At 32.5% G+C, this 24815-nt stretch overlaps 7 protein-coding genes across 11 annotated transcripts; 3 read left to right on the top strand and 4 right to left on the bottom strand.

Moving 5' to 3' along the window:
* Positions 1 to 34: 34 nt before the first annotated feature.
* Positions 35 to 1337, bottom strand: RpL7A (ribosomal protein L7A). Its single transcript, XM_075821358.1, has 5 exons — positions 1181 to 1337; positions 1006 to 1120; positions 655 to 948; positions 366 to 589; positions 35 to 300 (listed from the first exon to the last, which is right to left on the bottom strand). The coding sequence occupies exons 1-5, from the start codon at positions 1196 to 1198 to the stop codon at positions 136 to 138; spliced, it is 816 nt and encodes a 271-aa protein (XP_075677473.1). The 5' UTR covers positions 1199 to 1337; the 3' UTR covers positions 35 to 135.
* A 22-nt stretch (positions 1338 to 1359) lies between these two features.
* Rnmt (RNA guanine-7 methyltransferase) lies at positions 1360 to 2851 on the bottom strand. The gene is made up of 2 exons (XM_075821351.1): positions 2389 to 2851; positions 1360 to 2325 (listed from the first exon to the last, which is right to left on the bottom strand). Exons 1-2 carry the CDS (start codon positions 2849 to 2851, stop codon positions 1433 to 1435), a joined length of 1356 nt encoding a protein of 451 aa, XP_075677466.1. The 3' UTR covers positions 1360 to 1432.
* A 21-nt stretch (positions 2852 to 2872) lies between these two features.
* On the top strand, positions 2873 to 5558 carry LOC113793353 (delta(3,5)-Delta(2,4)-dienoyl-CoA isomerase, mitochondrial-like). 2 transcript variants are annotated; one of them, XM_027343370.2, is made up of 4 exons: positions 2873 to 3068; positions 3130 to 3342; positions 4480 to 5081; positions 5156 to 5558. In XM_027343370.2, exons 1-4 carry the CDS (start codon positions 2873 to 2875, stop codon positions 5420 to 5422), a joined length of 1278 nt encoding a protein of 425 aa, XP_027199171.2. In that variant the 3' UTR covers positions 5423 to 5558. The 2 variants fall into 2 exon arrangements, with proteins under 2 accessions (XP_027199171.2, XP_027199172.2); XM_027343371.2 differs by lacking the exons at positions 2873 to 3068; positions 3130 to 3342 and adding an exon at positions 4188 to 4330 and having other exon boundaries at positions 4399 to 5081.
* Positions 4158 to 8560, bottom strand: LOC113793351 (uncharacterized). Its single transcript, XM_027343367.2, has 2 exons — positions 6175 to 8560; positions 4158 to 6099 (listed from the first exon to the last, which is right to left on the bottom strand). Exons 1-2 carry the CDS (start codon positions 8472 to 8474, stop codon positions 5559 to 5561), a joined length of 2841 nt encoding a protein of 946 aa, XP_027199168.2. The 5' UTR covers positions 8475 to 8560; the 3' UTR covers positions 4158 to 5558.
* A 269-nt stretch (positions 8561 to 8829) lies between these two features.
* On the top strand, positions 8830 to 13903 carry LOC113793350 (uncharacterized). Its single transcript, XM_027343366.2, has 5 exons — positions 8830 to 9057; positions 9159 to 12150; positions 12209 to 12571; positions 12633 to 13389; positions 13456 to 13903. Exons 2-5 carry the CDS (start codon positions 9381 to 9383, stop codon positions 13532 to 13534), a joined length of 3969 nt encoding a protein of 1322 aa, XP_027199167.2. The 5' UTR covers positions 8830 to 9057; positions 9159 to 9380; the 3' UTR covers positions 13535 to 13903.
* A 2398-nt stretch (positions 13904 to 16301) lies between these two features.
* LOC113793581 (protein tweety homolog 1-like) lies at positions 16302 to 21634 on the top strand. 4 transcript variants are annotated; one of them, XM_027343629.2, is made up of 4 exons: positions 16302 to 18527; positions 18594 to 19608; positions 19661 to 20132; positions 20415 to 20631. In XM_027343629.2, the coding sequence occupies exons 1-4, from the start codon at positions 17762 to 17764 to the stop codon at positions 20469 to 20471; spliced, it is 2310 nt and encodes a 769-aa protein (XP_027199430.1). In that variant the 5' UTR covers positions 16302 to 17761; the 3' UTR covers positions 20472 to 20631. The 4 variants fall into 4 exon arrangements, with proteins under 4 accessions (XP_027199430.1, XP_027199432.1, XP_027199431.1 ...); XM_027343631.2 differs by lacking the exon at positions 20415 to 20631 and adding an exon at positions 20644 to 21634 and having other exon boundaries at positions 16310 to 18527; XM_027343630.2 differs by having other exon boundaries at positions 16325 to 18527; positions 18594 to 19602.
* On the bottom strand, positions 21617 to 24620 carry LOC113793579 (RNA-binding protein 25-like). The gene is made up of 7 exons (XM_027343628.2): positions 24361 to 24620; positions 24113 to 24282; positions 23917 to 24054; positions 23499 to 23864; positions 22907 to 23439; positions 22046 to 22847; positions 21617 to 21988 (listed from the first exon to the last, which is right to left on the bottom strand). The coding sequence occupies exons 1-7, from the start codon at positions 24458 to 24460 to the stop codon at positions 21746 to 21748; spliced, it is 2352 nt and encodes a 783-aa protein (XP_027199429.2). The 5' UTR covers positions 24461 to 24620; the 3' UTR covers positions 21617 to 21745.
* Positions 24621 to 24815: the final 195 nt, after the last annotated feature.

Here is a 24815-nt window from a genome sequence, read left to right as displayed (position 1 = left end):
GATTTAAAATTCGATCGAATATAAAAGTGTACAATAAAATTATAAAAATTTTTTTATTCAAAAAAATCCTTTTTTTTTTAATTTTGGATGTTACATTAAATTTTATTTAGATGGTTATTATTTGTTATCATCCGTTTATGCCTCCAATTGTCCCAATTCTCTGGCCTTTGCTTTTTCTAATTTAGCAATTTTAGCCCGTGATTTGGCCGACATAACACCACCACCCCAATGTTTACGAATTTCATCAAAACGATCATTGAAATTTGTTCGAATAACTTCCACCAAATTTGTCAATGCAGTCTATTAATGAGATGTGTGTAATGAATAAGTTTTCCAGATCATAAAAAAAATCAAAATAATCATACCTTATCTTCTGGATTTACTTGTGTTAATGCTAATGCAGCACAGGATTTTAATCGTGCAACTTGTCCCAAACGAGATCGACCACCTCGAACAATACAATATGGAATACCCATTTTTCGGCATAAGCTTGGCAAATGTAACACAATTTCGATTGGTTCACAATCTGCAGAAATACAAACCAATTGAGCCGTTTTCTTTTCGATGGCCGTAGTTACAGCATTAGCGCCTAATCAATGTCATTTTTTCAATGAATTACAATTAATCAAAAAAGGAGATTAGGTGAATACATACCAACTTTGACGACTGGTGGTCGTTTAGTGGGTGCTACTTCTTTTCCTTCAGCTTTCGATTTAGCTTTTTGACGCAAACGTTCAAGTTTTGCTTGTTTCGTTTCTGGACGATATTTATCCAACAAACGGAACAATTGAGTAGCTGTTTGACGATCCAAAAGATTGCTGCGAAATTGATTGATGCTTGGTGGAACCTTAAGTCGTTGATACAAAACTGCGCGGCGACGTTGGATGCGGACATATTTTGGCCATTTAAAGAATCTGGTCAAATCACGCTTCGGTTGAATGTTGCCACCTGCAAAGACAAAAATTTATTCTCCACTTTAAAAGCAATGCAAAGATTCAAACAAACCAATGGAAAAATTTTTTGGTCGTTTTTGGATCAATGGATCGACGACTTTTTTCTCCTTTTGTATTTTCGATGCAATGGCTGCTGGCAACGGTGCCGTCTTTTTCTTGACAATCTTCTGTACAAATCAAATAATAATGTAAAATTAAAATTTATAAAAGAAATCTTGAATAAATACCTTGACTTTTTTAACCATTTTGGATTAAAATTCTTGGTAAAACAGAAACAAAATGAAAAAAAAAAATTCAATTTACAAAAACAATCGTGTCACACACACACAACGAAAACGTGTAGGAAAAGGAAGACTTTTTTTCGAATGCGTGTGCATGAGTAAATTGATTGAACGCCATTGCCATCTATCGGATCAAATTTTAATTTTTTATATTTATAAACCACGAAATACGAAATAAAAAAAGTATGTCTTTTAAAATTAAAAAACTTTACGAAATGAAAATACCAAATATAATGTTACTGCTTCCCATTCGGATTTCGATAAAGTACCAATCGTATTAATAACCTGGCCGGATGATTTTTGTAGATATTCACGAATATGCCGATAATCTTCTGGCTTGCCCATTGGTCGTTCACGATCTTTTGGAGGATATTTTTCCAATGCTTCCATGAAATTTAACAATTGTAGATTATCTTCACCTTCACGATTTTCTTCATAAAATTCATCAAATCTTTTTTTGAATATTAATTTAAGTCCATATTCTTCACAGATTTTTTCCATGATTGGAAAGTAGACTACAAATTCGGGACAATCCACCACTTCTTCAAGATGAAAATCATATTTAGCTCCAAACAATGGTATGCCAGCGGCAACTATTTCTTCATAGGTTTTATCAAACTTAATAGAATATACATCATTACCAAATTGATTTGTACCACATTCTTTCAATCGTCGCATTATTTCAATAGAATCGGGCATTGTACCACAGAAAATGCCACCAATTTTTAAACATTCAGATGCATTACGAACCATAGTTCGAACTTGATCACATGATTCAAAACAATAATGAAATGAAAACTGACAACTAGTCATATCAAAACGAATATTTGTATCGGATAATTTTTCACGAATAATTTCACGAGAACAATCGGCATTAATAAATTCGGCTTTGAAATGTTTACGAGAATTACCATATCGTTCTTTGCAATGTTCAATCGAAACACTTGCAATATCCGTTCCAATGAAATGTGTGATTTCACTTTTTTCATATTTGGTCAAGTCACCACCTTTACCACAGGCAAGATCATGTACGACAAATTCATTATCATTTTTATCTTCTCTTTCGGATCGTAATAATTTTATAGTATCACCTGAAACGGGAATCGATTTTCAAAATGAATAAAGTTTACGCTTGTTAGTTTGATTATACTTACGTATGATTATACTTTTGACCCAATTGTTGAAATTTCTCATATAATAAATACGACTCTTTTTTCGTTCTTGAATATCATTATTATGGATACTATTATAGTGATTGGCTACAATCGATGAAATTGATGACGATTGATTGTCAGATGTTTGATGTTGATATCGATCCGAACGATGTTCTCGTTGGGAATTATATTCATATCTACGATGTTTATAAGGATTTCGATGATGATCATCTCGATTGCCATCATCATCTCCATGATTATTTCGATGATAATTTGATTGTCGTGAATCCATATTCCTGTTTGAGCTTGTTGATCCAATATTGATACTGATATCAGTCAAAAAAATGTTGCAACAAAAAAATCGGAACTGTTCATAAACACTATGTGAAAATATATTTGTTTGTTTTTCATCATGTGGATCATGTTTGGTTTTTAAAATATTTTTTTTTTCAAATTGATTCATGTTGTTAACGACGATAATAAAATGTCTATAAAATATATTTTCAACAATCGACAAAAATCGATTGTTCCTTTGTTTCAGACAATAATACGATCATGTTATTTCTATCCTACTGATACCGGTGAAGGAAATTTTGAGAAAAAACATTTTGCTAATCGATCGAAAAATGAACCTTTATCACAGAAAAAAGCTCGCTTAATTTATCAAAGCCGAAAGAGAGGTAATTGTAATATAAAATAATTGAATATTGATCTTCTCACAAATGATTGATTGATATTTAGGTATGCTCGAAAATGATTTATTATTATCTACATTTGCCGATAAATATCTTGCTTCAATGTCTCAAGAAGAATTGGATATGTATGATCGATTAATTAATACAGTTTCTAATGATTGGGATCTATATTATTGGGCAGTTGGTACGAAAGAAATTCCTGAAGAATATCGAAATTCAATAATGGATAAATTTAGTCAACATGTTAAAAATGTGAATCGTGAACAACGCCTTAGGCAGCCTGATCTTTGATTTACATTTGTTTTTACCACTGTATTTGTATTTACTCATTTGTTTTCGATGGAAAATTTTTTTTCCGAAAAACAACATTTAAATAAAGTACTTAGGTTTAATTAATGGACTTTGCATTACATGTTAGGGGTATCAAAACAAGCGCCAATTTAGAAAAAAAATAATCATATCAATAAAGCGATGGTTTGTTTATAGGAAAAATGTAAGCAAATGTAATCATTCATTCATCGAAATCGTATACGCGACGGAATGATGATCTTTATTGTTACCAATTGCAATAATAATCCAAAATATTTCTCGTGATCATTTTTTATCCAATAACCTTGATATTGATGTCTCGTTTGTTGCAAACGACAGGCATGTTGAAACATTTTGGAATTCCCTTAAAGATGTTTAGCTAATAGATAAAGAAGGACTTTTTCCATTTATACTCAGAAATAATTATCCGGAAGAAACGCGTTCATAGAGATTACCAATAATCAAATATTGATATTATGTGATCATTGCCTGATTTACATTATGGTGATGATCATGGTCGATGTCTTAAGTTTAAAACTTGATGATCATTTTGGTTTTGTTACAATTTTGATAAATGATAGGTAATTCAATGTTTTTTTTTCTTTTGATAAAATGACATCATAAAGTAGAGGCATGTATACAAAACAATACATTATTGATCACATGCATATATATTTAACCATCATATCAGACGAGTACATCAACATTAATAACGTGATTAACATATTTGCTCTTATGTTGGGTACACAATAAAACTATAATTCATTTTCACTGCTCATTTAGAATTTGATGATTATTTTGTTAACGTGTTGCTTTCGAATGTTTTAAAAATTCAATGAAAATCGAATCTTAGCTTTTTTCTTTCAATATTTTTCCAATATTCTTTTTTAAAGTATTCTTCGAAATGAAATCTACCAGATTATTCTCTACCATAATCGGTAGGTAATATTTCTATGTTATGGATTGAATTAAAGTTGTTTTGTTTTTTGTTGAAAAACTTTCTTAGGCAATGTCATTTCACAAAATTGTCGGATAGCCAATGATTTTAAATCGATCAGGCTAAATTTATTACGAAATTATTCATCGGCTGCTTATACAAGTCGTTATGCCGATTATGAACATATACAAGTGACCGCACCACATGATCATATATTGCATGTTGAACTTAATCGTCCCGATAAACGTAATGCCATCAATCGAGATATGTTTCGTGAGATATCCGAATGTTTTTCGGATATCGGAGCTGATCAACAATGTCGTGCAGTTGTTATTTCAGGTGCTGGTAAAATGTTCTGTTCTGGTATCGATTATATGGACATGTTGGAACAGATGACATCAATGCATTCAAGCAGTGATGCTGGTGGGCGGGAAGATGTTGCCGCGCGTGCCAAATTTATTCGTAAAACAATCGTTTTGTTACAAAATTCATTTAACAGTATCGTCAAATGTCCAAAACCGGTAATTGCAGCCATCCATTCTGGTTGTATTGGAGCTGGTGTTGATTTGATTAGTGCTGTCGATGTTCGTTATGCATCAAAAGATGCTTATTTTTCCATTCGTGAAGTTGCCGTTGGTTTAGCTGCTGATCTTGGTACATTACAACGAATGCCAAAATTGATTGGCAATGATAGTGTTATGCGAGAATTGGCTTATACTGCTCGAGATATGCAAGCTGATGAAGCAAAAGAGGTAAGTTTTTTTTTATATACTTGAAATACTGATTATTTCATTATTGATTTTTTTTACACAATTAAAAAAAATAGATTGGTCTTCTGGGCAAAGTTTTCAACGATCCGAATAGCTGCATACAGGGTGCTATCGATCTAGCTCGTATAATTGCATCAAGATCACCTGTTGCTGTGCAAGGTACCAAAGTTGCATTGAATTATTCTCGTGATCATTCAGAAAAGGATGGCTTAGAATTTATGCAAATATGGAACATGTGTATGCTACAATCCGAAGATTTTATTATTGCTAGTTCATCACAAGCATCCAAATCTACTGAAGAACCACCTTTTGCCGATTTCTAGATCGTTGAATGGAAATCTCCCCTCATTCCTTTATTAATTTGAATTTTATCATCTTTATTTTCATTCGAGTTATGTTGTAAAAAAATAATAAAATAAAATATATTAATTTTCGTATGTAGAAAACGAAAAAAAAGAACTAAGTTTCCAATGCAATCACTTTGATGAATCCTTCATTATTTGATTGACTGTTTACAAAAACGGCAGCTGATTTGTTGTTTGTGTTACAATAACGTGAACTTGAAAATACAGTTATCAATAAGCCAGAATGACGAAATCGATAACCATCGGTTTCAAGTTCATGAGCTCGAATTATATGAGATAGATTATTAGCTTTGAGAAAGTTACGCGATGCTTTCTCGGCAAAATAATATCCGGTCGATCTACGAAGATTATCTACAAATCCAGTTTCAGTCGATTGATTTTTAAATTGACAAACTTGGTTAAATTCTTCATCTGTAACTGGATCGGACCATAAGATTTCCCAGGCTGGTTTCGATTGAATTTCTGGTTCAGGTAATGGTAATGGTATTTTGTACAAATCTTCTATCTTTGCAACCGAATATGGTATTCCACCATGTGCACAAAATATCGATTCATCAATTATACCGACCAATGGAAGATGATCGAATGCCTGATTGAATTCTTCAAGCACACGTTGTCCATTTTGATATAAGTATCTGATTATTTCAAAAACAAAACAAAAAAATCAAAAATAAACAATTGGCATAAACAGTAATCACTTTTTTACTTACTTGACCATACATTCACGAGCGAATGTAAAATTTCGCTGTATAGAACGAATTTCATGATTACCACGTAGTAAAAAGAATTTGGTTGGTGCTAAAATTTTCATAGCAAACAGGTAACTAATCACTTCGATACTATAATCACCACGATCAACGTAATCACCAAGAAAAAGTATATTGGGCGCATTAGCTGTAGGCGCTAATGGCCATAACTGTCTTTCATACGTAAGAAGATCGTTAATATTACCATGAAGATCACCAAGCACAATACATGGTGAATTTACTTTGACAACACGCGGTTCGATTAGTAAAATTTCCGTTACTTCTTTACACAACTGTACGATTAGATCCACCGTTAGCTTATTGATGACGTATTGTGCTACTTCTGTTTTTCGTTCATGAGGCAACTTGTTGAAATCAACCATTCGCCTTATGATTGACAGCACTTGATTTGCCACAGAGTTTTCATTGAACACAACTTCCATCGAATGTTTGACACGAATTTCGTTAGTTTTCTTTTTAAATTGAAGTTCTACATCAATTTCACCACAATTCATTTGAATTAAAGGTCTGGATTCTTCTATTCTACCTTGACTACTAAGTTTGACAGCATTGTATGCCAACGAATATGTTTTTGGACGACATTTTGGACATGTGCCCAACAATTTAGGTGCAAAAGGTTTGCCATTTTTATTAAAAATATATTCATACAAATGTCTTGAATGAATTGTTTCAAGTACGGGACGATTGGCACGAAATAATTGTCCGACTCCAGTCAATCGACCACTGGTCACTTCTCGTGTAAAATTTTGACTTGTGATACGTTTCTTATCATCCATTAGCTTTAAATGAGTCAAACGTGTTTGACAATCTTTTTGTACTGCTGCCGGTTCTGTTGACATCATTGATGCATCACGTATGTCGAAAACAATTTTTTTAAAATCTTCTTCATCTAAAAAGCTATCCGAATTCTGATCATAATAACGGAATATATATCCGCAACGTAATGGAGTATTGTTTGATGAATCAAGTGCTGCCAATCCCAAAAGAAATTCATTAAAAAACATAAAATTACGATTACGCCAAGAAGGTGATATTGCTCTATATACAGATCTGATAATGTTTTCATCATTTGTTAGTAAATCCATTTTATTGATGTATTCAGCAAAAGCACAATATGTCATATTAGCGGATGGATAACAATGTTGTATAAATTCACAATACACTTTGATAACATCTTTTTCGGTAAATTTAGCATCGGATAACATGACCAAAGTTTGATTAGTAGTTGCCGATCTGTTAGGACTAATAGTTGTTGAAGTTGTATATTTTAAAACTTCACTGCTTGTAAATTCCGATATGTTTGGAAATTTATTGGATACTGGTTTGTTTAAATGAAGTTCATTAAGTACGGTTGCTGTCATATTAACTTCATTGCCCCATAATATATCGGCAATTTTTTTCGAATTTATTGCTTCTGCTAATGGTAACCATTTAATATGAGCATTTTCTTTGCAACAGGTATAATTTGGATTCGAATTATTCCATTGTGCAAGAAAAATATATCGTGAAACAAATTGTCCATCCGGTATTTGTGATCGATGTATATTGTAAAGTTGAACATTTGTCAAAATTTTTGCCAATGTTTCTTTTGATTTAGAACTGGTTGATTTGTTATTATTATCTGATGTTGGTTTTGTTTCATTTTGAAAACATTCAAGAACAATATCGATTGTTTTAGAATATTTTTCATCTTCATTAGCATATGCAAATGGTAACCAATAACCAGTATGATTTTTTAATTTTTGAATTGGCATTTGGCCATGTGAACAACGTATTGCATAAGCACAAACTGTACGTAAAATTGTTTGATAAAGTTCAGGACCATCACGTATGACCAATGATTGTGGATTTGTACCATCTGCATCGCCCGGTATTTCAAAACCTAAACTCATTTCACTTCCAATAGAATCCAGTCGATCATTCTGTGAAAGCAATGATCGTTGATTTGTATTTGTTTTTGATTCAGCATCAATTTTTGGCATTTCTTCTTTCAAAGACATTAATCCACCGCTCATAACTTCGCTTGGTTGATAAGTAGGCACTGTTGATTTTGCATCATTAGTATCGACAGCAAGAAATGATGCATCATGTTTAGCACCAGTGAACAAAGTTGATCTATCTGCTTCAATCTCTGTCATACTTTTAGGCGTAAATATTTTCGACACATCTGATACTTTAGAAATTTCTTCATCACGTTTTTGTTCTTCACCCTTTCCAGCATCTTTGCTGTTAGTAGTATCCATTTATTACAACAAAAAAAAAACAAAAACAAAAAAGAAAGAAAAACTCAAAACAACCAATTTCAAGACCAAAAATGATTTACATTTCATTTGAAAATTTATGAAAAAAATTATTCATTGTTGTTGTAATATAAATTACATTCAATTATTAAATTCCATTTTTTGTTTTTTCGATTTTATTAAATTCCGATTCCGGTGAATAATACAAAAAAAAAAAAAAAAATAAAAGATGATTCTCGAAGACAGTATCGATAAAATCGAAAAGAGTCGTTCATCATTCAATACATTGTATATGTACGCGGTATTTTTTTTTTTCGTTTTTTGCGATTGTGTTTGTGTGTGTGTGTGCTCTCTCTTTCTTGAATTTCACCACTGTCCCAAGTTGTTGTTGTTGGCTATGTGTGGCTCTTCGCCATGACTGGCTGCAGATGTGAATCTTTTGGTTTAGCAGGCATGCATGCATGGTCTCAATTTATTTTTGTTTAATAATTTACTTTCATTGCGGTCATAATTTTGCCGAAATTCTAATAAAACAAATTTCAACGGATGAAATTTGAATTTAAAATAAGAATTTGATCCATTTTCAGTATGTATACTATTTAGATTTATTTGTTTCATTAATCGATTATTATTATTATTTAGTAATGAAAATTATTTTTTTTTGTATTTTCCATTTTCTAAAAAAAGATCAAGCAACGAATTCAACCAACCATAATCGAAAAAAAGTTTTCTCTATGTGTGATTATTATTATTTGAACTAAAGCATAAATATTTGTTGCCAAGTTCTTCATTTTTTTACTCATCATCATCATCATTATCATACAATTTGTTCTACTATAATTAATCAATAAATTTGTTTGTGTGTGTGTATGTGTGTGAGTTTGTGTTGATTTTCTGGTTTTAAAAAAAATGTCGAACAATGATAATGGACCAAGAGGAACTATATTTGATAAAATTTATCCGAAAGGATCAACTTTATCAAGTTTATCCAGACAAAATAATCAATCAGAGGAATCGATTAATTCGGAAACATCAACATCAAAGTCAAATTGGACACCACAACCACCTCCTCCATTATCAACATCATCATCAGGTGTTGGCCCAGGCTATTCAACATCTTCATTATATTCAAGTGTAAAACGATTAAATCTATTCCCTAAAAGATTAGCTGATACTGATTCGGGTGTAATTTATAATTCAAATTCATTTAAACGTTTTCGAAACAACAATAATATCGATAATTTAAGCGATTCAGTAAATGAACCATCCGCACGTTCACGTTTAAGTCATGTTTCAACTCCATCATCAACTTCATCGGTTGCTTTTGGCTATTTAACCGGCGAATTTGGCCGAAAACGATATCCAAGAACACCTTTATCGGTCACTGGTCGTGATTCACCATCATTAATCATGAATAGTCTTAATCTTTCATCATCAGCAAGTAATAGTGGTCGAAATGCAATGCCAATAAATCAAAATCGTAAACCAACTACTGGCTCATATTTTTATACCGGCAAAACAACATTCGGCGGTTCGAATCTTCGTAAAAATATCCACCGATTAAGCATGACACCTTATTCGCCTTATTCACGTGTTAATGTAAAATGTATTGAACCAACAGCCGTTCAGCGACCACCATCTGCAACGGGTAAAAGTATCAGCCATTCGACTATCAATGAAGAATTACCATTAAGTTCGGTCACACAACGTATTCTAGATCGATTAGATAAAGCTGCCGCACCGATTTCTGATGCAAAATCAAGAATACCAATTTCAACATTGATAAGTAATTCAGCTAAAAAATTTGATATAAGTCGAACGCCAAAGTTGTTCGATACACCTACGCCTATTATTGAAAATCGTGACCGTTCTCATATAGATTCAAATTTTAAGCCAATGAAATATATTCTTAAACCATCATCATCATTCAACGACGAAACATCAACGGTAATGGCCGGTGACAAATCGATTGATGATGACATTCAAAAATTGAATCAAATTAAACAAGCTGAAAAAGAATTAAAAGAACAACAAGAAAAAGTACAGACAAAGACATTTGTCGAGCCAACATTAAGAACAATGAAAAATTTTGCACAATCATCATTATCGACAAGTTCAGGAAAAATTACAGCACGTGATGTGAAAAAAGGTCGTAAAATTGATGATGTTCTCGAAATGGACGACTCACATCTTAAATCATTGGCCAATGTACAGCCACTGGCCACAATGACAACCGGTATAACATTGAAACCATTTTCATTGAATTCATCTACACCAATGAATCATAGTGATAAATCTAATACATTTGATATTCGATCCACATGTGATAAAACCAACGTACCGAATTATAGTACAATCAATAATGAATTTTCATTCAAATTTTCATCACCTAAATTAGTGGCCTCGCTATCACCAATGGCTGTTCGGCCAACATTCCAGGAAATTGATTTCAGTTCACCGATACAAATAAGTGAATCTAAACCAATCGTCCAATCCGTTTCATCAACGCCCACAACAACAAAATCATTGTTTGATCAATTTAAACATCGTATACAATCTACCGATTCATGGACATGTCAAATTTGTTGTACCCAAAATGATGATATCAATGCAGATAAATGTATTGCCTGTGAAGAGCATAATCCTCATAAAAAATCGTCAAAAAATAACGATTCCACATCATCAACCGTGGCACAAAAACCTGAAACTATTAAATTTGGTGATTGCAATAAATTAGCACAAAATCCTTCATTTTCATCATCTTTGCCTTCATTGAATCATTTGTTCAAAAAAGATACTAGTAAAAATTGGACATGTCCAACATGTTCGGTATCGAATAATATTGAAGAGAATCGTTGCATTTCATGTGAGGAACCTAATCCTCATAGTAATGCAAAAACATCCACATCGAATAATCAAATGAACAATTTGACAAAATTTTCTTTTGGTTCAATTTCGACCGGTATCAATTCGGATACTTCATCCTCCACTGATAATTCATCAACAATAACTAAACAACCATCGTTGTTTGATGTAATTCAGAAGAAAAAAACTCAAGATAAACAACAATGGACCTGTCCTACTTGCATGGTACCAAATGAATCAAATGTTGATCGATGTGTATCATGTGAAGAACCTAATCCCAATCAGCCAGTTGCAAATCAAACCAAGTCATCGACCACCACGTCATTTGGATTTAAATTTGGAGTTTCAAACACAGATAGTAATAATAGTTGCCCGAAAGATCATTCAACAACAATTGCAGAAGAATGGCAATGTTTTTATTGTAAAGCTCTGAATAAAAGCGACGATATCAGTAAGAATGTTTGCAATGAATGTGGGAAAATTAAAGTTATGGCAGCTACAAAAGATCAAGTGCAAAAATTCTATCAAACACAAACATTTAAATTTGGTCTGTCCACTGGTGTTACCAACAAAGATGTTAAAACTGTTGAAACTAAATCTGAAAAACAAGATAAAACATCAAATGACATAACAACATCATCATCTACAAGTGGGGGATTCAAATTTGGTGCACCTTCATCATGTAATGTTAGTAATTCACCAACGATGACATCTCCATTTGCATCTTCGAAAACAGCCGTCCCATTTTTATCGTTTGGTTCATCACCATCATTATCCTCATCATTAGTCAAGCCTATCGAATCGAAGACGGAAAGTAAGCAAAGTCATTGGTTTTACAATATATTTAATTTAATCCGAATATTTTTTTTTAGAATCATCAAGCTTGTTCAGTTTTGGAACAACAACAAATTCGGCCATCGATGCACCATCATTGGAAAAAACAACTAAACCAAATACTGGTACTACACCAACAGCGTCTGTATCATCGTCTTCATCAAATTTGTTCGTATTTGGTGACAATTCATCCAAATCTGGTACTACGGCCAATAATAATGAAAAGGAATCACTAAATGAAGACAATAACAACAAGACCATCACTCCTTTTGGTTTTAATGCGATCAGTTCGACATCGTCGACAAATATTAAACCTCCAATGGCCACTGGTTTATTTAGCTTTGGCGGCGCTAAACCATTGGATTCATCAAAGCCTAGTCTATCATCAAGTTTTTCAAAAGGTATGAAAATAATTTTGTGTAAATTTTATAATTTTTTATCCTCATCAAATTGTTATTATAGACACTTCTACGAGCTCTTCATTCACATTCGGTGGAGCTGTGACATCGACAACGAATATATCAACTTCTACTACGACAACAAAATCCACTAGTGGAACTCTATTTGGTAAAGAGCTAAATTTTGGGTCGCCAATTACTGTGCCAAAGATTGATTCTGGACCACCAATTCCTAAAATAACGATTAGTTTTGCTCAGCCAGGTACAGCAACGTCATCTACTACAACTGCAGGAAGTGTTGGTCAGTCATCAACTTCGAATACTTTGTTCACTTTTGGAAGTTCACCAAACATTACGCTCTCTGCGAATCCTACACCTACTGCACCAGTTTTCGGTTCTAATTCGTTACCATCGAGTTTTAATTTCATGGGAACAAATACCACTAATAATAACAATGGGCCTATGGGCACCAGTTCCCTATTCACGTTTGGCGCCAAGCCAAACAATGAACCACAACCATCGATAGATAAGCCTGCATCAGTTGGTTTCAATTTCGGGGCACCTAGCAATCCATTAAGTTTCGGTGGTGCCGGTGTTTCCTCTAACAATAACCCTGTGATGCCTTCGTTTAATACGACTACATCATCGGGATTGTTTAAATTTGGATCACAGGAACCGGCATCAAATCTAAGTTTTCAATCGTTTCCGAATTCTGCAGTTGAAGGTAACAATAATTTATCATTTCCTACGTCATTACTTGATCCTCAACAACAACAGCCGGACATGCAACAGCAACCGACTGGCATATTTCAGTTTCAATCGTAAGTTACTATCATATCAGCATCATTAATCAGTCAGAATTTTAATTTTGATTTGTTTTCATTTAGTTCGAACGCAGCAAACATGCAACAACGACCAAATCCAGCATCAAGAGCAATCAAAAAAGCTAAAAGACGTCTCAAATAAAAGCATTTGGCTAAAATTAAATTGTCGTTTATTTTTTTATTTAAATATAATCGTACTAATTTATATTCACAACATGCCTTCACAGACTTACACACCCATCACCCTTCCCAAATATAAAATACATTTAAACAAACAAAAACATTCATAACAGAGAATAACACACTTACACTCACACACACCATTCATCCCTTGTCATTATCATTGAACTTTTAACTGTGACCATTTTTGTGACACACATTGAAACACCTATTCATGTTTTTCTTTTTTTGTTTGAGCCTCATTGAAATTGTATGTACGAATTTAAATAATGTAATCTTTATGATTCTATTACTAATCAATTGATGTAAACTCTGCTGTAAACTTGTTCAATCAATTCTCTATTCATTATCATTATCATCTGACATAATTATCGTCATTTGTTCATGAAAAAAATTGAAAAAGAAAAAAATCAATTTTTTCGTATTTTAATGATTGTGGTAATCGATTTCGAATGATCCAACTGTAAAAAAAATGACAAAAATTGCTCGATCATGAAATACTTTATGGCTTTTTTTTAATGATTTGCTTTGATCAATGATGATGGTCAAAATGGATTGTTTGTGACTTTTTTTTTGAAATTGAGCTCATAATCGATCGAATTCGATTGTCCATCCTAAATTCATGATAATAACGTCAAATATAATGATATATGATGACGATATTTATGTTCATTATATATGTTAATAATGATGCTTTTCTCTCTTTTATTCTATTCTCTTCTTTTTTTTGTCCATCGTTCCTTAATTGATTAAATATCGAAACGTTTTTTTTTGAATTATTTCATCGATTTGATCGGAAATATTTACGTTTAAAAAAACATGGATCATGTTTCTTAAAAAGTAATTTTTTTTCTTGGTCTAAATATTAATTATTTTCAACTAAAAAAAAACAGAAAATGATGATTATTTTTCTATATTTCCAAAAGTCATAGATCAATTATTGATCAGGAAGTGAATATAAGTAGTAATAGTAATAGTAGCTGTTGTTAATTTTGTTCATAATGATTTTAATGATTTGTAGTAATCTCCGGCAGCCATCGAAATCATAATCCTTTTTATACATAATTCTTATACTTCAATTCGATACATAGTGATTAAATCCAATGTTGAATAGAAATTGGCAAAGCATTATGATTTAGCAACAAAAAAAAAAAAAAACAAGGGTTTGTCTTTGTATATACAACTATCTAATAACTACCATCATCATCATCTTAATGTGGACCATTTCGATAAGTCTGGCATTGTGTGTGTGTGTGGTTTTTCTTTTTGTCTTGTCGGGTTTGATTGAGAAACACTTGTTGTTTGTTTATTACTTGATTGAATGAATTATTTGATTGATTGCTACTATCATTACCATTGTTATTTGTATATAAATCGGGTTAGATTTAGCATGAAAAATTCTAAACCGCTTATGCTTACCAAATATGGAAAACTAATGATGACAATCAGGTCATCAATGAATGGGATTTTTTTTTGCGGTAAAGAAAGAAAAAATGTATGTCAAATTCAATTTCAATTTGATCAGATTTTGAACAAAAATCTTGCATTCTTTGAATTGACGAACTAATAATGTCTATTTTTTTGATTAAAACTAAAAAAAAATGCTGTTTGTTCTTGTATCCGGAGAGGAAAAAGAAAATTAATAGTGATAATAGCAACAAGCGATAACATGGCAATGAATGCGTTTACATTCATTGAATGCAATTCCATACAAATTCTTATCAAAATAAAAAAAAATGTCAATTGCTGGCGCCAAATACTATTTGATCATATTATTTACATTCACAATCAAATCTATATAGAGAGCTGTCATCACAATTTGTTGTCGTTCATAAAATAAATTTGTTAATGATAAGATTATGGTCGTCAAAAGAAAAAAAATTTCTATAGATCTTTGATATTTGTTTTTAGAATACACACACAGAAAGAAAAACACTTGTGTACAGTTTCTATAAATGTTGGTGGTTATGTTTAGCTCATTAAAATTTATCTATGGCCAAATGAAAATGTCATTTTTTTCCTAAAAATATAATTCGAAAAAAAATTAACCAATAAAATTTTGGTTAGTTATTCGGTTTTTTGGCTATTTCAATCAATATCATTGATGATCATATGGTCAATTTATATTATAATCATCATCATGAGTGGCCAGATGGATCAAATTAAAATGTTATGAGTCACGCTTGCTTTATTTGTTGATAGGAAACTTATTTTTTTGATTTGATCATATTTTCTAAAGGCGGAGGATCTATTTGTTTGTTTGTTTGTTTTTTTTGTCTCAACAAATACCAGTATCTACAAAAAAAAATTGAATGAATGCAATCGAAATTATTATTATGATTATCATAATAATCGAATGTAGCAAGTGTCCGTATATAAGATTAATATTTTTGATGTTGTGGTTTTCAAATGCAAAAAAAAGAAAAAGAAAAAATCAAATGGAAACCAATAACATTTAAACAATAATGGCAATGCACTTTTTTTCCTTTCCAATTTATGTTATCCATGTTGCAAGGCCCTAAAAATAATATTTGGCCTTATGAGATGAACAAAATTCTTTTCTTTTTTTGTTGTGCCTAACAGATGCACAAATATATACAGATTGGATAGCAGATCCACTTCTCTTACATTCTTTGTATATACAATTCAAACAAACAAACAAACAAGAAAAAAAAATAACATGAAAAGGCCATATATTCAAAGCAATAGGCCACCACCAATACATACAACCATTATTTTACAAACACCGCCGCCCTGTCTGCTCGATACCAATGGCCTTTTGTTTTGTCCAATAGCTTATTTGATGATAATAGTTCGAGCTATACAAAATCTATTTGGTTCCAATCTGGAAACAAAAAAGGCAGGCAAGCAGTCTGTTAACATTCGAAAAAAAAACAAAATTTATTATTCGACCAACAACCATAAGGATACCGCTATTTCATTTTTTTTTTTGTTATCGTTGATAGATTCCTGTTTTTTTCTTCTTCTTGTTTTACACTCATCACCAAAATCGTGTCTATGATCTGTGTGTGTGTGTTTGTTTCTGGGAAGCAAAACGATGATGAAAACTATAAAGTGATGTTAAGATTTTAATAATGATATAAGGATGCTTATATATTGTACCACTCTATAGAGTGGATTGTGTTTGTGTGTGTGTATATATTGAATAAAGCGGGCACCATTCCTGATACTCTTTTTTTTTGTATAAGTAACTTTATTCTCAATCCAATTTGCCGATAAAATTTTCACCCTAAATTGAGTCCCTCTGTCTCTTTTTTTTTTTTTTTTTTTTTATATTAATGATGAGGATTTTCCGTGCATCCATTCTTCAGTTTTACCCTGCTTTTTAAAGTGAATTTTTTTTCCTTGTTGTTGTTGTTGTTTGTTAGTTCAAACTGTGTTCAACGATCGCGCCTTTTGGATTCTAAAATTGTACGCCCGTATTTCTATATGGCCCATAGCAAAAGTATTGATGGTGCGCATCCATGAATTCTCAACTATTCTATCACATTGTTCAGCTATGTTAATATGGTGAACTAAATTCTCTCCTGTTCCTTTTTTTTGCATTAATAAAATACAATAAAGAGAAGCATTACGAAACATGGATAACATGATATAGAAATGAACCATTATTTTTGACTCCCTATAGTATGGGTCGAATGATTAGTATATGATTTGAACTCGCTGGATTTATTTTCAACACATAAACATACAAATCCATCTTAATTGTATCGTTTTTTTTTCTTCAAACCATTCATCACTTATGAATCGAATTTGTTTGTTGTTGTGTTTGCTATATTCATAAATATTCGCCATTAATTTTAAATTGATTTTGTTTTGAATCAAACAACATGATCTTTACAAATAAAAGTTCAATATATGTAGGTTTTTTTCGGACATCTGGCTCAATTTAAAATTCTTTTGCGATGCATTTAATTCTTTGAATCTATTGATAGAACAAACAAACAAAAAAAAAAAAAAAAAAAGATTTCCGAAACTCGTCTGGCTTACGATTATATCAGAGTTAATGTTGCTCGATATGAGTCATCCCATTATAACCATCACTAATGATCATCATCACGATTGCAATTCTACAACATATTGTGGTTTCGTCATATTCTAATAGTCTTTAATAAGTGATCTCTTTGTCATTTAATTTTTTTTTTGTTGGTTCTCAAAAGAATCAAAAATGTCATTTCAACAACAAGAACAACAACATCAAGTACAGTCACAATCATTGAGCGAAATGTATTTCGTTACTGTGACTAAAATCGAGGATTTCCTCGACGATCTTACCACAATGATTACCAATCAATTGTCAATGAATGATCCATCATTAACAGTGACTACACATGAAAGCCTATACAATATGTCCATTGTTGCCGAATGGTTTCATTCGATACCACATGTTGACATTAAATTAAGGCCACTGCCAGCCAACATAACATTCGATCCAAATGATAATGAATATCTAGAATCATTGGGAATATTGGTGGCCATACCTGGATTCTGGCTCATACTTACCTTAATATTTTTTCTGGTATTCTTTCTTTGCCGTTGTTGTGATGGACCAAGTTCAAAAGATCAACAAAAACAATTCCATCAACAAGCAACATTAGTGAGCAAAACACCGAAACCAAAACGATTGACTGGATGTAAAATATGTTTAGCATTGTTAGCCGTTATTGCCGGTTTTGCTATTACCGTAAGCCTTTTAGGCTCCATAATCGTTCATCGTGGTATGGTTAGATTGGGCAATTCAACAGCCGATATAGCCAATATCATCGAAACAGTTCAGAACGATACACGTACCGCCGCATATTATCTTCACGATGAAATTGATGTCAATATTGAATCATTAAAAGGTGCTGTAGAAAAAATGCTAGTCAAAGACGTAGCAGTTAAAGCAAATTTAGAAAATCAAGTCTTCTTCCTCAAACGTAATGTCAGTCGATGTAAGTATTGATATCTATAAAAAAAAACAAAATAAATGTTCCAACTAAAATCCAATTTTTTGACAGGTATGCGCAGAGTAGATGATATTTATTCACGAATCGAAAAATTAAACATTAGACCCGTACCAGATAACGTACAATTGATCGAAAAGATTCGATGGCCATCAACATTTGCATTTGCTTTCTATCTGATTATTTTCTGTCTGATTCTCCTTTGCGGATTAGTCCGACATTCCCGATGTACGTTGATCCTGTTCTCAGTATTTGGTCTTTTGGCTTTAGTACTTGGTTGGGTTCTATCATCGCTCTATCTTGGTTTATTAGTCGCTGGCTCAGATTTTTGTGCCGAACCAGATGCATTCTTGGACGATCGTTTCAGTAATGAAGCTGAAATGGCTATTCTTGATTATTATATCCGTTGCCGTTTACCTACTCATCAACAACAGCAACCAATCGGTTCAAATCATCCGTTTCGAGTACAAACTCGAGCTTCATTAATTGCATTAGATCATATGTCTGAATTGATTCGAGCATTAGAAATGCTATGTATTAGCTATTGTAGTCCTGATCAAAGTGTTGTACGACCACAAATCAATTCTATTGTACAGCATTTAAATTCCACCGAAAGACTTCTCAAATCCGTTCAAGCATTACTCGATTGTCGACGAATACATGATGATTTTGTTCATTCAATGTCAGCTACATGTAAAGATTTGATAGAAGGATTGTTTTTGCTATTAATAACATCATCAGCCATTGGACTTTTATTTACATTGTTGGTTCTTTGTGCATCACATACATGGATTCATATTCGTTCCGTACAATCAAATAGTACGACAAGTTTAATTAGTACTGGTCAAGCTGGATCATCAACTCTTATGGGTCAATTAGATAATGCAGATGAAACTGATCCGTTTCTTCCGCCAACACCTCGAAATCTTCTTACCAGCCAACATCCTCATCATACTATTTTGTCCAATAATTCGACTAGTTCATCATTGACAAATGCATCACTCAGTGGTAAACGTTTCCGCGATTCATACAGCAGTGCCTATGGAACCACTGGACGCGGAAGGTTAGTGTATGTGATATTCTTAAATAAACTATTTTTCATTCTTTTTCATTTAACAAAGATTCAGCCACACTCCACCTCAGACACCTCATTTTACCACTTTGGGTGGTGGCGTTATGAATACCACAACTACATTGAATCCTGTTCATCAGCAACAACATAGTCAATCGACCCTTACGCATCATGGAACGATTGGCCGTATTTTACCGCGTTCTGAAGAACAATTAGCATTTCTAAGTCCGCCGCCTGCCTATGATCAATTAAATCAACAACAGCTTCAACAACAACAACAACTACAACTACAACAACAGCAGCAGCAACAATTACAACATCAACAACAACAGCATCAACACCAACAACAACAACAGCAATTACATTATCATCATCAACATCAACTTTATGGAACACATCATACCGGAACATTACCACATGCACATCATCATCATAGTCATTTGCCAACCACATCTACTACAACCCAACAACATCAAGCCCCTATGGTTGGACATAATCAAAGTGCAATTGGCCACTATATGGTAAGTGATGATATTTTGTCTTTTAATCAAATCCTCGAATAGTTCCGATTTAGTTGCCCTTTATGTTGTTATTGTTGGATCTTTTTTTTCACATTTCCTATTGTCTTGCACTATTTGGTATTGTCATAATTCTCAATATTCTTTGTCTCTTTCTTTCCCTTTCCTGTTCTGGCCTTTTTCTCATTGTCTGTCTCCATTTTATTGTTTATTTGTTTCCTTTTCCTAATAACCACTACTTTTTCCCCTTTCATAATTATGGGGAATAAAAAAAACTGCCGACAGGCGAATCCAACTGCTGACATAATGATGAGGGCACCGACACAGGCAACTAAATTTTAAATTTTACAAAAATCATATACACGCACATGAATTAACATTCATTAAAAGGCATCTATTTGTCGATTGGAAGTAAATTTCTAATGTATTTTCCCTTTCTCTATCTTTCTTTTCATTTTATTCTTCATGATTCTGCAATGGTGATTTTCAATTTATCAAACAACCGTATCAACAGTATTCATCGTTTGGTCATCCATCATGAATGAACAAAAACCAAAAATTATGTCCAACATATGCCCGATCTTTTTCCATAAATTCGTAAATTTTTTTATATAGCCCAAACAATTTATTTATCGAAACGCTCACACATACCCAAATCCACAATTAATCCAGATGAAAGTAAATGATGATGATTGAAACACTGATGATGATTGCTCAGTAAACAAACTTGGGACCACTTATAAATATTTTTACCTGTATCTGTTTTTTTTTAAATCTTTGCTAACCATTTAATTTTTTCTGTGAATTGCCAAAAAACCTAAATTATGACTGAAAATTTTCATTTTTTTTAAAAATCCCTATTTAATGGTCTCATCTACCTCTATACTGGATAACATTCGAACTGAAAAAAACAGCTACATTATTGATTCAAAACATTCAACTAATCATAATTCAATGCTGTACAAAGAAAAAATATATATTCAATAAATACTCATCAAAATTGATCATAAAACAAAATGTCCAATATTGCCAAAATGATAAATAGAATCATCTACAAATAAGAATGACAAATCAAATCAATAATTGATACGATAACCAGCGAACAATTATATCATCATTTTTTTTTTGATTTATATTTTGCTCATTATTTTACTCATTCATTATCGAAATATATGTCATATGAAAATTTTTTTTTAAACAAAAATTTTAACTGAAAAAAAAACTTTGATTTTTTTTGGGTTTTTATTGTAAATATATCATGATTATAGGACTCACCGATCATCATCCTCATCATTTACTCCTTGATCTTTTTTTAAAAAATGATTCCCATGCCAGTAGTAACATTTTTTTGCACATTACATATTACCAAACACGAACACAAGCTAAATTGTAAGTACGATTCGTTGTATCTCTCATTCATTTGAACATCAATCCAATTCCAAATAAAATGAAATTCACAAACAAACAAACAAACAAAAGACAATAAATTATTTCTCAAATATTCATTATTGAAAATGTCTTTTAAAAAACTTTATAAAAAAATGCTTGTATACATGTTAATCGATAAGATTCATAGAGATCTTATAACGTCGGACAGTTAATCAAATTCATCGTTATCAATATTTATTCAAACCGAGTTTTTTGGCTTCAATCTCGTAGATTAATAATCGCCATAATTTCACAACGAATACCTGTGCCTCATCATCTAAAACCATGGCAACATCATCCAATAGACTTTGAGCTTCAGCTTTAGCCAATAATTTTTGACAGATAAAATCCAAAAATGTAGTTTCCTCTTCGCCAATATAATCTCTAATTTTCTTACTTATCCATGGTCGAATTCTCCGTTCCATTAAATTCTGTTGGATGAAATGGATAAAAATTATAAATTCACTTTCTAAATCGAAAATACTTACATTATCCAGAAGATCCCAATCAAGTACGTAGCTAAATAATTCACTTTTTGATGTAGGAATTTTATCGATAAGATTTTTGATTTGAATTTTCTTTTCCTCTTGAGTCATTTGTGATGATGAATTTACTGTAGCAGACATTTGTTGTCTTGTATTGCTTGTTGTGCTAAGATTGCTGTCTGTATTGCTATCTTCAAACAATGTATTAGGTGGTGGCCGACGTTTCCTCGCTAATGAATTGATGTCATCATCGTCGTTTGAATTGAACACATCGGATACGGTTATCTTTTTTCGTTTGGCTGCATCAATCATCGATTTTGATATATGAGAGGACGATGATGATCCTTGTTGATGTTTATTATTTTGTTGAGCCGATATCAAAGTCATCCGATCCGAGTTTACAATGGCAGCATCTGAGTGAGTAGTACCACCATTGGTAGCAACGTCAAGATTCTGTCCAGTAGATATTTTCATGCCGGCAAAACCAAAAGTTTTGACTGATTGTCCACCAACAGCGTTCGACGCCGAACCTTGACTATCATCATCACCAGTGAATAAATTTTTTGATCGAACTTCATCCATCAATGAATTTAATCGATCCAATTCATTCGAACTATCACCCAAATGAAATCGTTTCCGTACTTCAGATTCCGGATCGGGATGTCCTTCTTGATTTAATTTTTTTCTCAATTCTTCCAATTCTTTTCGTTCTTGTGATCGTTCATATTCATCTTGTTCTATTTCTTTTCGTCGTTCCATTTGACGTTGAAGTAGAGCTTTACCGCTATAATACTTTTCATCATGTCTGTGTGTGAAAAAAATCAAATAAAATGAAAAACTAATATTTTATGTTGATTCACTTACTTAGAATCATCATAATCTTGTAGAAATTGTTTCAGTTTTTGCTTCTCAATTTCTTCTTCTTTTTTACGACGCAATTCTTTTTGACGTTCACGCTCATATTCTCGAGCTTTTCTTTTCTCTCTGCTCTCCCAGTCGCGTAATCGTCGCTGATATGAAATCTCTTTTTCACGATTTTGTTCTTGCCTTCGACGTCTGATTAATGATTCCTCTTCATCCACTGGTGATTCCGAACGATCTCGTTCAAGAGTTTCCAATTCATATGATGATGATCGACGGTCACGATTTCTTCGATCACGGTCATCTTTAGATGATCCACCTTTCCGTCTGCTACGGCTATCGCCGTCACGATCTCTGGATCGAGATCTTTTTTTACTATCACCACGACGATCACTACGTCTGGTACGTTCTTCCTCTTTTTTTCGTTTTTCCTCTTCCTTTTCTTCATCATATTTTTTATACGTATCACGGAATTTATCAATTTCTCTATGTATTAGATTACGCTTATCATCTTCTATGTCCATATCAGATAGATTCTAAAATTTGAAATAAACAATCTTAGTCCATAAAAACAATAAACATAGGTTGTACTTACTTCGAGTTTAGGATCCTTATCTTTATTGTGTCGATTTTTTTTCTCTTTGTTATCCGGTTCTTTGGATAGTTCGATTTCATGTTCTCGTAACACATATAATAGCTGTCCTTTGATTATTTTATCCTCTTCATCTAGATCATTTTTGTCACCATCACCGGATTTTATATTTTTATTATATTCATCTAATTTTTCTTGCGTTTTTGCATCAGCTTTCACAATTAATTTTTTATCAGAAATAGTAAATTCATGTAACAGTCTGATGGCACGCATAGCCGATTCCGGATCAGCATAGTCACAAAAACCAAAAGCTTGTAGTTTGCCATCGGGTCCTTGAATCCGTTTCCAGTTATGTACAGAACCACATTTCTATTTGAATGAATTCAAATTAGACATTGAAATCTATCCAATATATAATTACCGAAAGAAGTTGTCGAATTAACATATCCGAAGCTCGATCTGTGATATTTCCTACGAAAACAGTAGTGATGGCCAATTTTTTATTCGAATCAGGAAGAGATAAAACAGCAGCAGGCGCTGTTTGTACTTTGGGCAATAACTAAATTTATAGTGAAATTAGCAAATTTCTATTTGAAACAAGAATTAAATCAACTTACTGGATTAGTTTGAGCATAAAGCATTGTCGGTTGTGGATTGACAGCGATAACAGGAGGGGCAGCTATAACAGCAGTATTTTGTTTTCTTACGGGTGGTGCCGATATCGATGTTACACCGGCCGGAACAGTTACACCCATTGGTAATGGTACCAATGGACGAGCTAGACCAGCTATATTTTGTTTTAAATTGAATTTTTAGTATTCTGTTTTTTTGCTTTATCAAAATAAAAACGAATAAAATAACTCACCCATAGGAATAGGAAATCGTGGCAAGTGTGGAACATTTGGTGGAGGAAAGCCCGGTGGAAATAATGGATTGTTTGGTGGTAAAGATGGAGGGAACGACATCCTTTTTTCACTATTTTTAATGTGATATTTATTGAATCACTATCCAATGTTAGATATCTGCTGTAAAATTATATCAATTTTTAACTAATAATTTTTCAATCAGATTCTGAACTTTCAGACACAATTGTTGTGTTCCAATCTCGATTTTTCATTCAACAACATTGAGCATGCGTTTGTTTTGGAGGACTTTTCATAAACAATGTTTTCCAAAAATATCGATAGTTTATTCGATGTAAATAATCGATTAAAGTAGTGGCATAAAAATGACAAGAAAAAACGAAATTCTAAAAAATTGCGCGCGCGCGGGCTTAAATTCGATTGGTTGAACGCAAGCAAGGTAAAGGCGTGCATGTTG

This window comes from Dermatophagoides pteronyssinus, unplaced genomic scaffold (genome assembly GCF_027571235.1).
Source record: "Dermatophagoides pteronyssinus isolate colony J.1.1.1.1 unplaced genomic scaffold, Derpt_VIB-CSIC_2022.12 sq0001, whole genome shotgun sequence".
Taxonomy (NCBI): Eukaryota; Metazoa; Arthropoda; class Arachnida; order Sarcoptiformes; family Pyroglyphidae; genus Dermatophagoides; species Dermatophagoides pteronyssinus.
The sequence above is the reverse complement of the archived record's forward strand: the minus strand, read 5'-3'. Positions and strand labels throughout refer to the sequence as shown.